Consider the following 14,242-nt stretch of genomic DNA (forward strand, 5'->3'; position numbering starts at 1 on the left):
AATTATTTTCTAAATTATTATTTATACCTTATTTTGTGCAATATTTAGAGTCTCATGCACCTTTTTGTTGAAATTGAATTGAATAAAATAATATATATTGTGGTAGGTAAATCTAATAGATGGGTAATTTCCATCATGAATTTTTTTTTTGGTATTTATTTAAAAACATGATCATATATTGATTTTACCTCAAGCTAACTTTAAAATTGATTTACTTTTCGTAAGCAGTAATATAACTGTCCAATAAAAACTTGGGACAATTGAATAGGAGAAGTAAATCCACATTTATAAGTAGGATGGTAAAGAGTTCAAAATTTTGTTATTAAACAACGATATGATTTAAAATATAAAATACTTTATTTAAAATTTTTGAAATCAAATATTTTATTTGGGTAAATTTAAAAAATTACATATCGAATAACTAATATTTTAAAAAATGACATAAGATTTGCATCAGTCAAAACATAATATTTTAGATTTAATTTCATTTTAATTTATTTTTTCATCATTTTTAAGAGTAATTCACATGTTATAATTAATCTATATCAAATAATTAGAAAAATAAAAGTTAATCCCATAAACAGTAATTAATAAACAAATACTTAAGTGCAAAATTAATTATATATACATATATATTATGTATACAATGGGAAATTTTTTTGTTTGTGATAAATGACTTTTTTGGGTAATTATAGGAATTTATTTAAAAATCCCAAATTGGGTTACCACTCAACCCCGTCTTATACGGGACGGTCCCAAAAAATATTCTTTTTTTTCCTATTAATAAAAGCGATATTTTTTTTATCGAGGATGATAGTAAATAAAAGGTAGTTAAAAAAAGCCTCACTTTTATTTAGAATTATATTATTTTCCCCTCAAAAAATAAATATCAAATCAAATATAAATTTTTTTTAATCTTTCTATTTATTTCTCATTTGTACATTAATATTTTATTTCACGAAAATTAAAAATATATTGCATTTTTTCTTAAAAAAACATTGATGAGGGCCCTTAGAGAAATATCAGAATGGCCTAAATCAGATATTTCATCTGAAGAAGCTGATACAATTATGACAGCCGATTATTCTTACAAATATCTGTGTGAAAGAATTTTATATCTTTTTTAAAAATTTTCTAAGCAGCAAAAATAATTTTTTACTTAAAATTTTGATTATTTTTGTCAGGTGGATTTTTTTTTCGGTGTCTTGTCCTGTTGTCCGAATCTTTATGTCCAGACACTTCTGCCTTACTAATATATGATTTTTTTTGAATAATAGAAAATATTGGTAGAAAAAATTGAATGTATACTCAGAGAAATTGGTGTTGTTAAACGGTTCTATTTAAGATTTTTAAAAAACAGCTGACTCTAGATTTTAGACAGCCAAAAATATTGTCCTAAGCCTCGAGATTTTGTGTCATCTATGCATAATCTTCAGGCTGCATAATATTGTTTTAAGAAAATTAGGCTCAAATCGCGCCATTTAACAAATGTAATTTTTTTAATAATTCGTTTAAGATGTTCCTTGTGGAACTGTTATTTTATTTTTAAACTTTATTCACATATTGCGTGTTCTGTCAATCGCTTTTTAAAAAATTTAATCCAGTCTTTCATTAATTTTTAAATATTTTTAACGAAATCAATTTCCCAATCGAAAAATCATGTGTTTATTGTTCGTGCTAATCAGATTAGGAATTATTTGATTCTTAAAAATCGTATTTTGGTAATTTTACAAGATGACCAAGAGATCTTGATGGACAATTCTTTGGCCAAGGTATAAAATCCTTTAAATAGTTGGCTTAAAATGATATCCTATAGGGCCATGGATTTTAACATTTAAATCAGTAGCAGAAAATTAGTAGAAATATTATTAAAAATTAGGCATAGAAGATTGCTAGAACAATTATTCGAATGGGGGAACAAAAAAGGAGAAGTTAGAACACTATGCTCAAAAATTCTAAATAGGTAAAAAAAATTGGTCAGGAATTTTCTATGATAAAAAATATAGAAAAAGGTTATTATTAAAAAGTATACTGGGATCACTATTATATGAAGTAAGTATGAAACAGAGTAAACCGATTAAACGTCATATTGATCAAGTAAAGAAAAGAACCGAAAATATATTAACCGAAGAGTATACCAAATAGAAGAGAGAACTGAAGAAATAGTAGACAAAGAGGGCATAGTAAATAATAACGACGAAATGAATCTAAAGGAGAGTTAGGAAAATGATACAAATCAAGATGCTGAAGAAAGTATTATACAAAAGTCAGAAACTACATGTCATGATCGATATCCCAAAAGAGTATACACAGACGAAACCAATTAAATTAAGGGATAAATGTTATGTATTAGTTTATTTATTATTTTATAATTTTCGTAATATATATCATTTTGGATTATTTTGTGAATATGGGATACACATAGATATATAATGGGACTTTAGAGAAAATAAGATAAAGGATTTTTTTTGCAAATTCTGGAATTGCTAAAGTGAATTAGAGATATTAGATATTTGGCTATACAATGAAAGGGTAATAAATTTTGGCAATAGACCAAGATCGCTATTAATGCCATTGTCAAATGATTTATTTTTAGTCCTGGCATAATTTTCCCTATTTGAATAATACATCTTTAATTTTAGAATAGGAATGATAGTTAAATATGATGTTTTATATTTAGTGAACAATTTTTTTAAAAACGGTTCCGAAAAAAACAAAAGTAATTTTTCCCTTTGGGTTGAATTTTCGAGTGATTTTTTTGAAAAAAATAAATAACATATTCGCGTTTAAGGTTTAATTATAGTTACTTTTGGTAAGCAATAATTATGTTATGATACAAGCAAACTTCCCTAAGCTGATCAATGATATCTTCGCCCGAGAATTAGATTATCTCATCTCCACATTTTGTAATTTTACTACAGGCGAGCAATTTTAAAAAATTAAACATCGATATTAAATCGGCTTATAAAAAAAAATTTTTTTTTGTCATCAAGAAGGATAAAAAGATCTCAGATAACTAGTAGTCAGGTGAAACTAAGTTATCCAAGACTAAACTAACTATTAGGTAAAAACATTAACTTAAACTAATTCCTTCAAGTGTTTTTAAAAACTTGTAACTTTAAAAAATGTAATTGTAACTTTAAAAAATGTAATTATAACTTTAAAAAATGTATCTATAACGCATTACGAAAAATCTTACAGGTTACCTCCCACCCGCCTACATTATGGGGAGGGTGAAAATATTTTTAAGACAATGGGCTACCCGTAAGAGTAAATTTAAAATGTATTATCGGGCGAAAAGAACGCGAAGATATTATAATAATATTTTAAAAAAATTTGTAATTTTATAATACTGCATATTTTATAAATTTAAAGTAAAAATCTATTAGAATAAAAATCAACCAATCAAATAATTTAAAAACATTGGGCCGAACCTTTAAAAGGTGAATTATCTATTTCTTATTTTGCATTGATATTTAACGCACACTTGGCGGGTAAGATTTATAAAAGCTACAGATAAAGTGTATTTTTTGATCTATTCTCGTTCACTTTTTTCCCTTGCAAGGTTCTCCTAATTTATTTCATGTTAGCGGGAAGGTGTTTTTTTCTGGCAATGTATAATTTTTCCCAACTTTTATTTTAAGCTCGTTTTTTTTTAATTTAAAAATCTTACCGAAAATGTATTCTATCATGTTTGAAGTGCCTACCCTAAGAAATTCAGATAATTTTAACATGAACTTTAGAACTTAATATAATTTATTGTGTTGTTTAAGTTACTTTTGAAACATAAATAGTAACAGTTACTAATTACATTTCAAAAAACTTAACTAGTTACAGTTACTAGTTACAATTTTTAAAATATAACTAGTTACAGTTATTTTTTAGAAAAAAGTAACTCGTTGCTTTTTACTAGTTACTTTAACAACTAAATTTTTCCATAGATTTTTCATATAAATTATAAAATAACTCGAAATTTAACGGTAAAAAGTATCTACAAAAGATGGGTATTCTAAACATGCTGGAATTCATTTCCGGTAAAATTAGATTTTTAAATTTTAAAAAAAACGCGCCAAAAAAGTGTTTTAAAGTTTGAAAATGCTAATATATATATATATATAATGAAATTAAATTAATGATTGATTGACGGAAATTTTTATTTATCCAAACATGATTAACATAAAAATATAAATACATATATATTGTAATATATAAAAAAACGCGTTAATATATACAAAACATGTTCATTAAAAAAATCGCGCGCGTTAACCGATCATAACCCGCCATCTCCCCATCATTATTAAAACATTAATAAATTTATATGATTTTTTTAAAATTTTTTCCGCTAGGATTCATGCTAACAACATTAATACCGACTTAATTTTACTAATCGACCAATAATTTTTTTTTTAAAAATATTCAGCTGATATGATTTTTTTTTCTCCATTTTTTTCCCCCCAAAAGATTAGCATTTTTTTTTGCATTTTTGTAAAAATTTATTTAAAATTTTTGTATAAAAATTTTTAAAAAAAATAATACATCAAAAAATAGTCTCTGAGGCTTTTTTTTTAAGTAGAAGAGGAAAAAAAATGTTCCATTTATTACAATAGCTCACGTGACGAAGACGTCAAAAACAAAAATACAGATAAATTCGATATAATATTCATTCGCACCTTTTTGCTTACGCGATTCAAAATGGTCGATACATTACGATTGTGAAGTACCACCAAAAAACCTACGCGAAATATATTTTTTTGGTGGATTAATAAAAAAAATCGGTTAACAAATACTACAATAACAATAATTATTTATAATTAAGATCCGTAAAAAAACAAAATTCGTGATTTTATTTAGCGGTAGGGATAACGGTGATGTTGCTAGAACAAGACGTCCTTATGGCACTATAATCGTTGCCGTTTCTCCTAAATATTCGACCAGCCCATTGAGCGATCTCTTTACCTCTTTTGCCTACCAGGTCCACGCCGTTTCCCTTGGCGCTGGCGGACGAATCCAGAATTTCCATGGTGGACTCGGAATGAGTGATAGTATTGGTGAGGACGGAACAGAGCGGAGGAAATAACAGAGCCGAGGGAGGGTTGGTCGCGGAATTATTGGACGAGGATCTACGATTTTTAGCGTTGGCCCAGATTTTGTATAAGGATATTAGGGCCTGGTGAACCTTTTCGTTTGAAGAATGCAGACATAAATATGATGAACATAGAGTTGGCATGTGATCCATGCACTGACAGATCCAAGTCTGACCGGAGTTCGGTCAGACATTCTAAAGAAAGAAAAGAAAGAAAGAAAGAAAAGAAAGAAAGAAAGAAAGAAAGAAAGAAAGAAAGAAAGAAAGAAAGAAAGAAAGAAAGAAAGAAAGAAAGAAAGAAAGAAAGAAAGAAAGAAAGAAAGAAAGAAAGAAAGAAAGAAAGAAAGAAAGAAAGAAAGAAAGAAAGAAAGAAAGAAAGAAAGAAAGAAAGAAAGAAAGAAAGAAAGAAAGAAAGAAAGAAAGAAAGAAAGAATTTTTTTTAGGGAAAATTATTTATATAAACATTTAACAAATATGTTTACTTCTCCATTAAGATAGCAACAATAGAGGGATATGGCGAGTCCCTGGATGAATATAAAATATACAAAGAGTTAAATTTAATTACTCGTCTTAATATTCAAAAAAATAGATATATTTAATTTATAGCGTAAAATGTAAAACTATTAGATAAGGTAAGGAAAAATAATGCGAATGGTTAGTTGGAGCATAGTTCACCGCCCCCCCTACCTTAAAAGTGTTACATAACCGGCCGTCACTCAAATTTCTAGAAACTTTGCTATTTTTTAAAATTCGAAAACTTTTCAAAATAAAAAAAAATCGTCAAGTATTTTGATCTACGAATATTTTTTTGGGGGAATGCTCCATTTTAATCTAAAATTCCAATTCTTTTTAATTAAAAAAAATTGATTTTTATGCATTAAAAATCTTTTTGTGATTTTTATGCATTAAAAATCTTTTTGCATTAAAAAAATCATTGTGATTTTTATGCATTATAAAAAATTTTCGAAAAATCAAAAAAAAATTTTTTTTAAAGCTTTGTTTATTTTTAGATGGTAAATCAAGTTAAAATTTAAATTAATTATAAATAAATATTTTTTTTAAAAAAAAATAAATTTGAAAACTAAAATAATAAATTTTTGTAAAGTTACCTAGAGTGTGTGTTGTTGTTTAAACGGCTCGATATTTAAAAAAAAGGCTAACCCAATTATTTCCGCCAAAAAATATTTCGCATGGCGGGAGATTTTGCTAGTAGAAGATTTGGATGTCTATCAACGAAATTCTCGTAGCCATTTTAATAAAAAATTGAGCCGTTTTTAACATTACGACGTAGAAATCGAAAATACTTTCCTATTTATTCCGTATCTAGTTTACTATATTATTAAAAAATTCTTTCATATAAATAGGCAATAACCGTATTTTAATTTAATTTAATATTAAATACATTGTTTTCTTTTTGGTAATTTATAACATTATAAAAAAAATTCAATGTCAAAGTATAAATACAGTATAAATTATGAAAAAATTGTGAGACGCGAACGATATCGATTTTAAAAAATAAATAAATTCCAGGGTTGGATATTTAAAACCGAAATCGGATTAAGTTTGAAAACCGGACCGGTTTTAAGAGCCATATCGTGAATTCAAGCCTCACTTTTTTTTCAAAATAATTTACAAAATATTTATTGGATTTTTGCATCACGCATAATCGCATATATTATATCGTATATTAATGAAGGGATTGGTTAACCTGAGTTGAGTGGAGAGCTGGCGATAGCCTTCTGCTAAAATAGTGACCATTGCTGAAGAACAAATGCGTTATGCCGAACAAAGGCATCAGGAATAGAAACCCTTTATAAGAATGACTTGTTTTTTAAATAAATTAAATAATAAGAAATTCGAAATTGAAATATAATTTTTTTTTTCCTCTTCCGAGTACCAAAACCCTATTTTTTGATCCCTTTCTTTCTCTCCTTCTTCCTTCCGTTCTTTCTTCCTTCCGTTCTTTCTTCCTTCCGTTCTTTCTTCCTTGAAAAGATGATCATACAATGAATACGCAAAAAAGATTAATTAGTGCCAATAAAATTATTGTTGTAATAAATAAATATGGATAATAAAGTTATGAATTTTTATTTTTTTACTCTTTGGGGTGACCGACAGGCGATTTCCGCTTTTTATAGACGATATAGCACACTACCAATAACAGCGAAAAATTGATCTAATATAGGCCACGTTAAATATATACGGTATATAATTTAAACAGTCATTTCGAATTAATCAGTCAATACGCGTATCTTGGAATTCATAATGAAGCGCGATCGCGATTGACCCATGATATAGAGAGACGTATCAGCTGGATCGATCGCGGCGATTTTCACTATGAATTCATGGATAAATACGAAATGATTTTATTTTTATTTTTTTAAATCGCTGGCGATTAGCTTTTGCGACTCAAGTTGCGCCATTGGTAACTATAAATGCGATATGATATATTTGCTGTATTTTGTAATTATCGCTGCTAAATAGCGATCGCAATCGCATCACTATGATCAAGATATAGCCTTAGCCAATATGTGTAAATATCGTGCAAAAAAGTGACTAAAATTTATAATGTAAGGTATTCTACACACGCTTGAGGGAACACATTTTTGAAAAGAAAAGGAAAAATCCGCCAAAAATTAATGACTTAAAGGTGGTTAATAGCACAATTTTGGCTAAATGCTTCATTTTTTTTTGAAAAATAAATGTTAGGTATATCCAAATTTGCCTGAAATGTACTTCCCCTATAAATTTTTAGACAATTCGATCATTAACTTTCGAATCATTTCTAGTTCACATACTAGCAATACGCGACTTGATTTGAACACGCACAAAAGAGATTGATTTCTAGTGAGATGTTACCCGTCATACGCATTACTAATTACACAAAGTCACTCCATTTGAGCCGATTGTTAATAGCGGCTGACTCAATACTTTTTAGCCAGAAAATCCTTTTGGAATAATAGATTGGTCCAAACTATTTGTTGCCATTCTTATGAACAAAATCTTTAGTGTCGCCGTTTTGTTTAGATAAAATATTAAATTAGCTGCCACCCCCCCCCCCACATTTTTTTTAAAAAAATCGGCTCACATGGAGCCATATATGTATCAAAGTGCTTTCTCTTTATTTTATTTTTTTTTTTAAAAATCTTTCATATCCATGTTCATAAATTTCCGGGTGTTGAATCAATCTCCTGGACTTATATTAATTTTGTAAAAAAAAAAATTAGTTGAAGGTCAATAGGACCGGGTCGGACCGGATCCTATTGACCTGGTAAAGGTCGGTTGCTATTCGATCGATTTTTTGGAAAATGAAACAATTTTAGTTATTTTATCAAATCAAGCTCGGCCCGGGTGGTTGATATACAAAAAAAAATTATTTAACCAATCATTGACTTACAATAATAATTATGAACCACGAGTAACCCAAGTAATTTAAGGTTTTGTCCTGACTACATCTTTATATTATTTTTTTTATAGAAAAAAAAAATATTTTATGAAACATTGCATTAGAAAGAATTCATTGCTATTTTTCAAACTTAGACTTCTACAGTTCGACGAATTTGCTTCTTTTTCCTTTCTAAACCCATCTTCTCCATTCCTTTTTCTTTCTTTCCTTCTTTCTTCTAATTCTTTATTATTTTCTTATTTATCCCTCACTTCTTTGTTGTGTTAATCTTCCTTTCCTAATTTTTTTTAATACCTATCCCCCAGAGTAACGTATCTGTATAAGATTGTTATGGTGACCATGATCCATGGCACGCCCCATCCTATGATCTTGAAAAATTTGAGAGGGGAGACCTTGTTTTCGAAACCTCTTATTAACAGCTGGAACAGGAAAAGGCCCTCGTTCAGCATCCAAAAATAGCTACAAGTGTGAAGGTAGTAATATATGAACCAGGTTATGGTGCATAATTTCTGCCGTATTTAAGTATAATAATAATATGGTTACTGGGTTCATAGAATCGTGCATTGAAAACAATTTTTTCCGATACGGGTCTGACCACATATGCGCACAAATTGAGCGCTTCAAACGCTATTGGTTAAAATTACTGTTTGACGTTAGCTAATTTTGTTAAACGGCTCGTTTTGAGCCGATTTTTAAAAAAGGCTAACTCAATATTTTAGCCAGAAAAATATTGCCTACATCTCGAGATTTCGCTAATAGGTGTACAAACCTTTGTTCCTTCTACGAGCAAAATCTTCAGGATTACGTAATATTATTCTGGATGAAATATTGAGTTAGCCGTTTATAAAAATAGGCTCAAAACGAGCCGTTTAACAACACTAGCGTTAGCAATCATTTTAAAAAAAAAGGCAAACAGGTTTCCTTTTTTATAACTATTTTTTATTCTTCGCTTTGTAATATTATATAAAAATGTTAATATAAATAATTTACTTATATAATCCTAAAAAAAATGGAATATTTAGAAATTAAAAAAATAAAAACGCAGACGATAATATAATTTTCGAAGATAATTCCTTTTTTTTTAGAAACTTATAAATTTTGAATGACAGCCTCAATTTAAACAAGGGATGTGTTAGGTCTTTTTTATTTCAAAAATTACGGCAAAACGTAAACGCTCAATTAGTGCGCACTGTAAGCCTCTTAGGTCTGGCTCAAACTAAGACAAAATGAACATCATTTATCGCAACAGCTGCTAATTTAATTTTTTTTTAAAAAAAAATTAGGCTTTTAGCACGATTTACGTTTGTGGTGAAAGATTATATTAGGTCATAATTATTATATAAGCCCCGGCCTTAGTTCGGTCTATATTTAAAATATGATTTGTATCGGCTCCGAGAGAATCTTATTGGGATCGGAACCATCTAATTACAAAAAGAGTATCGAAAGCCCGTTAGAATTCGATTTCGGTCCAACTGGCAAAGGGCTAACCCGTACTGGACTATAATGATTGACCCAAAACCAAGGGAGGAACACCTAAGTTTTTTTTAAAAAAATGACGCCCATATAGAAAGGTTCGAAGATTATAATCCATCGTTGAACGTAAGCAAACGCCCAATTAATTGAAGACATTATTCGAATAAAGTCCCCCTCCCTCCATCCCCATGTGTGGATGTGATATATTTTAAGATTTCTAAGAAGAAGAAGAAAAAATATAACAGAATAATGAAACGATGCACTAATGCTAATTTTTTTTTAAAAAACCCAGGGAAGCGAAACGGTTTTTGGGTCGACATTGCTCTTGGTGGAATTGCGATATCCGCTTTGAGTTGAATTGCGAGATTCTGGGATTGTGCCAATTTGTTCCAGGTGTATCAACTTTTTCGTGTACAACGAAATTACGTAATAGAAAAAGAACCAGCTAGCGATGGATAGCACGAATGAGATTATCATATTGCAATGGATAGAATTGCGGGAACATTTTAAATTCCTATTTTATACAACCCCCCGAGGAAAATATAAAAAAATAAAATATATATTTAAAATTTATACTTTCATACAATTATATTAAAATTAACAAACTTGGACTCAACGATTAATTTATTAAAAGTGTACAGTATATACATTAGAAGTCAGCTGTTAAGTTAATAGACTTGTCTAAATGACTTTCGAATGGTGTTCAATGTATAAACACTTTTTAAATACATTTTTTTATGGATGAATTGTCAATCCAATCTAGATTAGTATTTATGTCATTGACTTTAATAAAATTTTTTTAAAAAAAATCAGCCATTTTCTCCAGACGCGCAATTATATAAATGATATTATATATCAATTTTGGAATAGCAGCTGGGATCAAGGGAATTGATGTCATATTGTTAGATAAAGAGTGAGACACAGAAGGTTTCTAGATTCCCATCAGGATCAGTGTTTTTTTCCAAGTGTCACCAGATTTATTTTAAAAAAAATGAGTTTAAATAAAATTTGGTCATTGTTTGGTAAATTGGTATGATGACTGTTATCCATAAAAAGTGCATTATCGTTAGTCCATAATAATTATAGTCCATCTATCATATATATATCTTTATAAATGTGAATGGCATTTAGTTTAAAATATATATCAAAAGTCTATCATAAGTTTGAAATGGCTGGCTAAAAATTTTACTTTAGGCACTTCAAAAGAAGCAGAGCCAATAGCAAGGCCGCTAACGATATGATGTATCCGCTGAAATAGATGTAGAGATTTATGTGGTCCGTATTCTATGGATATAATTATTTTAAAGAATTAAACATTTATTTCTTTCTTTCTTTCTTTCCTTATTTTTTTCATCTCTACTTTCATTTAGAGAAGCTCCTTAACGATCTTATAGAACAGATGATGGTGATCAGTTAAAAGAAGGAAAAAAATTATAATCGTGTGCATGGTACCTTTCGGGTTCAAAACATATTTTTTTTCGGAGAGCGAAAGGAATGAAACTGGAATATAAATTTTTTTTTAAAAAAAAGTTCCAGAGATTTCAGGAACTTTTAGAGTCATATAAAAACGAAAAAAATCAGCGGGAAAACGAATAATAATAAATTTAAGAAAATTTGAATAAACAAATTAATGAATTCTAGAAAGAAAGAAAGAAAGAAAGAAAGAAAGAAAGAAAGAAAGAAAGAAAGAAAGAAAGAAAGAAAGAAAGAAAGAAAGAAAGAAAGAAAGAAAGAAAGAAAGAAAGAAAGAAAGAAAGAAAGAAAGAAAGAAAGAAAGAAAGAAAGAAAGAAAGAAAGAAAGAAAGAAAGAAAGAAAGAAAGAAAGAAAGAAAGAAAGAAAGAAAGAAAGAAAGAAAGAAAGAAAGAAAGAAAGAAAAGAAAAGAAAAGAAAAGAAAAGAAAAGAAAAGAAAAGAAAAGAAAAGAAAGTGCCTATAAATTTATCACAATCATTTTATAACTCGTTTATTTTGTTAAATTGTGATAATCAAAAAAAAATTTTTTTACTCTTTCAATTTATTATATAAGAAAATAAATTATATATTTTGAATTTGCGTTTTTAAAATTTATATTTAAAAATGTTTATTTATAGCTTTTGTAAGTGTTTTTTTCCCTTGTTTTTTTTACTTTTGGAAAAAAAATATAGTTTTTTAAATGTTTTTTATTATCCTTGTTTCCTATCCTAAATACAACCAAATATTGATAAAGAGACACATTATACTTCCGCATCATCAATCTCATATACGTCATCGGATACCCGCATATTTTGGTGAACCGAGGTAACGGCGGAAGTGTGATTTGCGGAAAGCGAATTGTTCCAAGTGTAGTGAGTGATTGTTGACAAATGCATAACTTTTTCTTTTTTTAAAAAAAAGGAAGAAATTTGGTCTCTCGGAGTTGAAAGGGAAATGGGTTATAACTTTAGCCGCGGCTGGTAAATGTCAATCATTTTTGAGCGAAATATGGGGGAGTTAGGTAGTTTAATTGAGATTTATCAAAAATCGCATCAAGTTTCTTTCGTTACCCTAATTTTAATAATAAAAAAATAATTGTAAAAACGCATAAAAAAAATAATGAAAAGAACTTTTTCGTAAAATAATAAATAAATATTTTGGAAAGAGGAGGTTGGAGAATATAAAAGAAAGTAAGAAAGATAGAAAAAGAAAGAAAGATAGAAAGAAAGCAAGCAAGCAAGCAAGCAAGCAAGAAAGAAAGAAAGAAAGAAAGAAAGAAAGAAAGAAAGAAAGAAAGAAAGAAAGAAAGAAAGAAAGAAAGAAAGAAAGAAAGAAAGAAAGAAAGAAATATATTTGAAATAGGAAAATGTTAATATTTTTTTTGTCTAAATAATTATTTTTATACATCCAATTTAATTTAAAAACTTTTATTATTAAAATTTTCGCAAACTTTTATAAACTTTCGAGCTAAACATTTAATAATATTTAATATTTTTTTTAGAATTTCTCTAAACTTCAAATATAATTATAATAAACTTTCGTAAATTCGAGTAAATAATTTAGGCCACTATTTTATTTTTGCTATAAAAATTAGCTTATTTCTTTTTTTCCGTTAAAGTTACGAAAATTTATTAATTTGCTTATTTAGTCAACAACCTTAATAACCCAGAGTTTCGAAATTTGTTGAAAATAAAAATCTTTTTACGTACCGTGCCATAAATGTTACTTTAAAAATGTAAGTCGTTAGCTTAAAAGTTCCAAAAAGGAAACATTCATATATATTTTATTTAGAAAATTTACAAAAAACCAGTATTTTATTTTGAAAGTAACGAGCTTAAGATACATATTTATAGAACTATATTTCAAAATAAAAAAAAAATTTGTATCTGGGTATTATAACTTGAATATACAAAAAATGAATCCACTAGAAAAATTAAAAAAAAATTTTTATATATAATTAACAATTCTTATCTCCACGAAAAAAAAAATTATTTTTTCTTAAGTAGAGATAAGGTATTTTTTTTTAAATCACCACCATATAAAAAAAATGGCGACAAACTTACTCATCTTTGAATGGAATGATTTGGAAATCATCTTAAAAACAGATTTATAAAAAAAAAAAATTTTTTTTTTAAAATAAATATAGTTTGGATAGAAATATTTATACATTTTTTATAATAGTTAATAGATCTATTTCCAATCATTTTATAGGTAAATTTTTTTTTATATATAGAATCATAATTCAATAAATATATTAAGTTATCATATCAATCATAGTAAAAAATAAAAATAAATTTAAAAGCCTTTTTTTAAAAAAAAATCAAAATATTTTAAGTAATTTCCTTTTAAAAAAAAATAATATCATTTTTTATGGAATTATAAGATATACATTAGGATTATTAGACGAGCGAAAAGAACTAAAAAAAATGGATCTAGACTAGTTAACTGCCATCGCCTATTAATGGAGTAATTTAATTAATAATATTTATTTTTTTTTAATGGTAGGGGTTCCCCCCCCCTCATCCCTAAACGGAAATATCGTAATTAACTAATAAGTTGTCTATCTTTGTAATAATGATACAAACCTACTAACACGCGCGAAAAAAGAGATGGAAGGATGGTGGGGGAGGGGGGAGAGGGTGGCAAAAATCCAATCGCGTCATTGAAATCCCGTGGTGTAAAGATGCAAAAAAAATATAGGAGACCTATAATTTTTAACTAAAATAAACAGTAATAGTTTTAAAGAGGTTATGACCTGTTTCGGGGTCGGTTATAGGAAAAACAATTTCTAAGGAGAAACCTTTGAGTCTATAGAAGCAAGAACCAAG

At 27.8% G+C, this 14,242-nt stretch overlaps 1 protein-coding gene across 4 annotated transcripts in view; it reads right to left on the reverse strand.

Annotated features, from left to right (window-relative positions):
* Positions 1 to 4,133: 4,133 nt before the first annotated feature.
* Positions 4,134 to 14,242, reverse strand: part of LOC135926023 (corticotropin-releasing factor receptor 1-like) — a 31,255-nt gene continuing 21,146 nt past the window's right edge. For all 4 annotated transcript variants that reach the window (XM_065461673.1, XM_065461670.1, XM_065461672.1 and 1 more), the window contains exons 2-10: positions 12,182 to 12,485; positions 11,152 to 11,246; positions 10,251 to 10,476; positions 8,784 to 8,998; positions 8,481 to 8,538; positions 7,183 to 7,259; positions 6,792 to 6,906; positions 5,566 to 5,607; positions 4,134 to 5,176 (exon numbers count right to left, since the gene is read on the reverse strand). In XM_065461673.1, coding sequence (XP_065317745.1) covers positions 4,844 to 5,176; positions 5,566 to 5,607; positions 6,792 to 6,906; positions 7,183 to 7,259; positions 8,481 to 8,538; positions 8,784 to 8,998; positions 10,251 to 10,476; positions 11,152 to 11,246; positions 12,182 to 12,310 — 1,290 coding nt within the window. In that variant the 5' untranslated portion in view covers positions 12,311 to 12,485 and the 3' untranslated portion in view covers positions 4,134 to 4,843. The remainder of the gene's footprint in view (positions 5,177 to 5,565; positions 5,608 to 6,791; positions 6,907 to 7,182; positions 7,260 to 8,480; positions 8,539 to 8,783; positions 8,999 to 10,250; positions 10,477 to 11,151; positions 11,247 to 12,181; positions 12,486 to 14,242) is intronic.

The sequence above is a fragment of the Gordionus sp. m RMFG-2023 genome, chromosome 3 (assembly GCF_954871325.1).
Source record: "Gordionus sp. m RMFG-2023 chromosome 3, tfGorSpeb1-WG-v2, whole genome shotgun sequence".
In the NCBI taxonomy this organism is placed as follows: domain Eukaryota; kingdom Metazoa; phylum Nematomorpha; class Gordioida; order Chordodea; family Parachordodidae; genus Gordionus; species Gordionus sp. m RMFG-2023.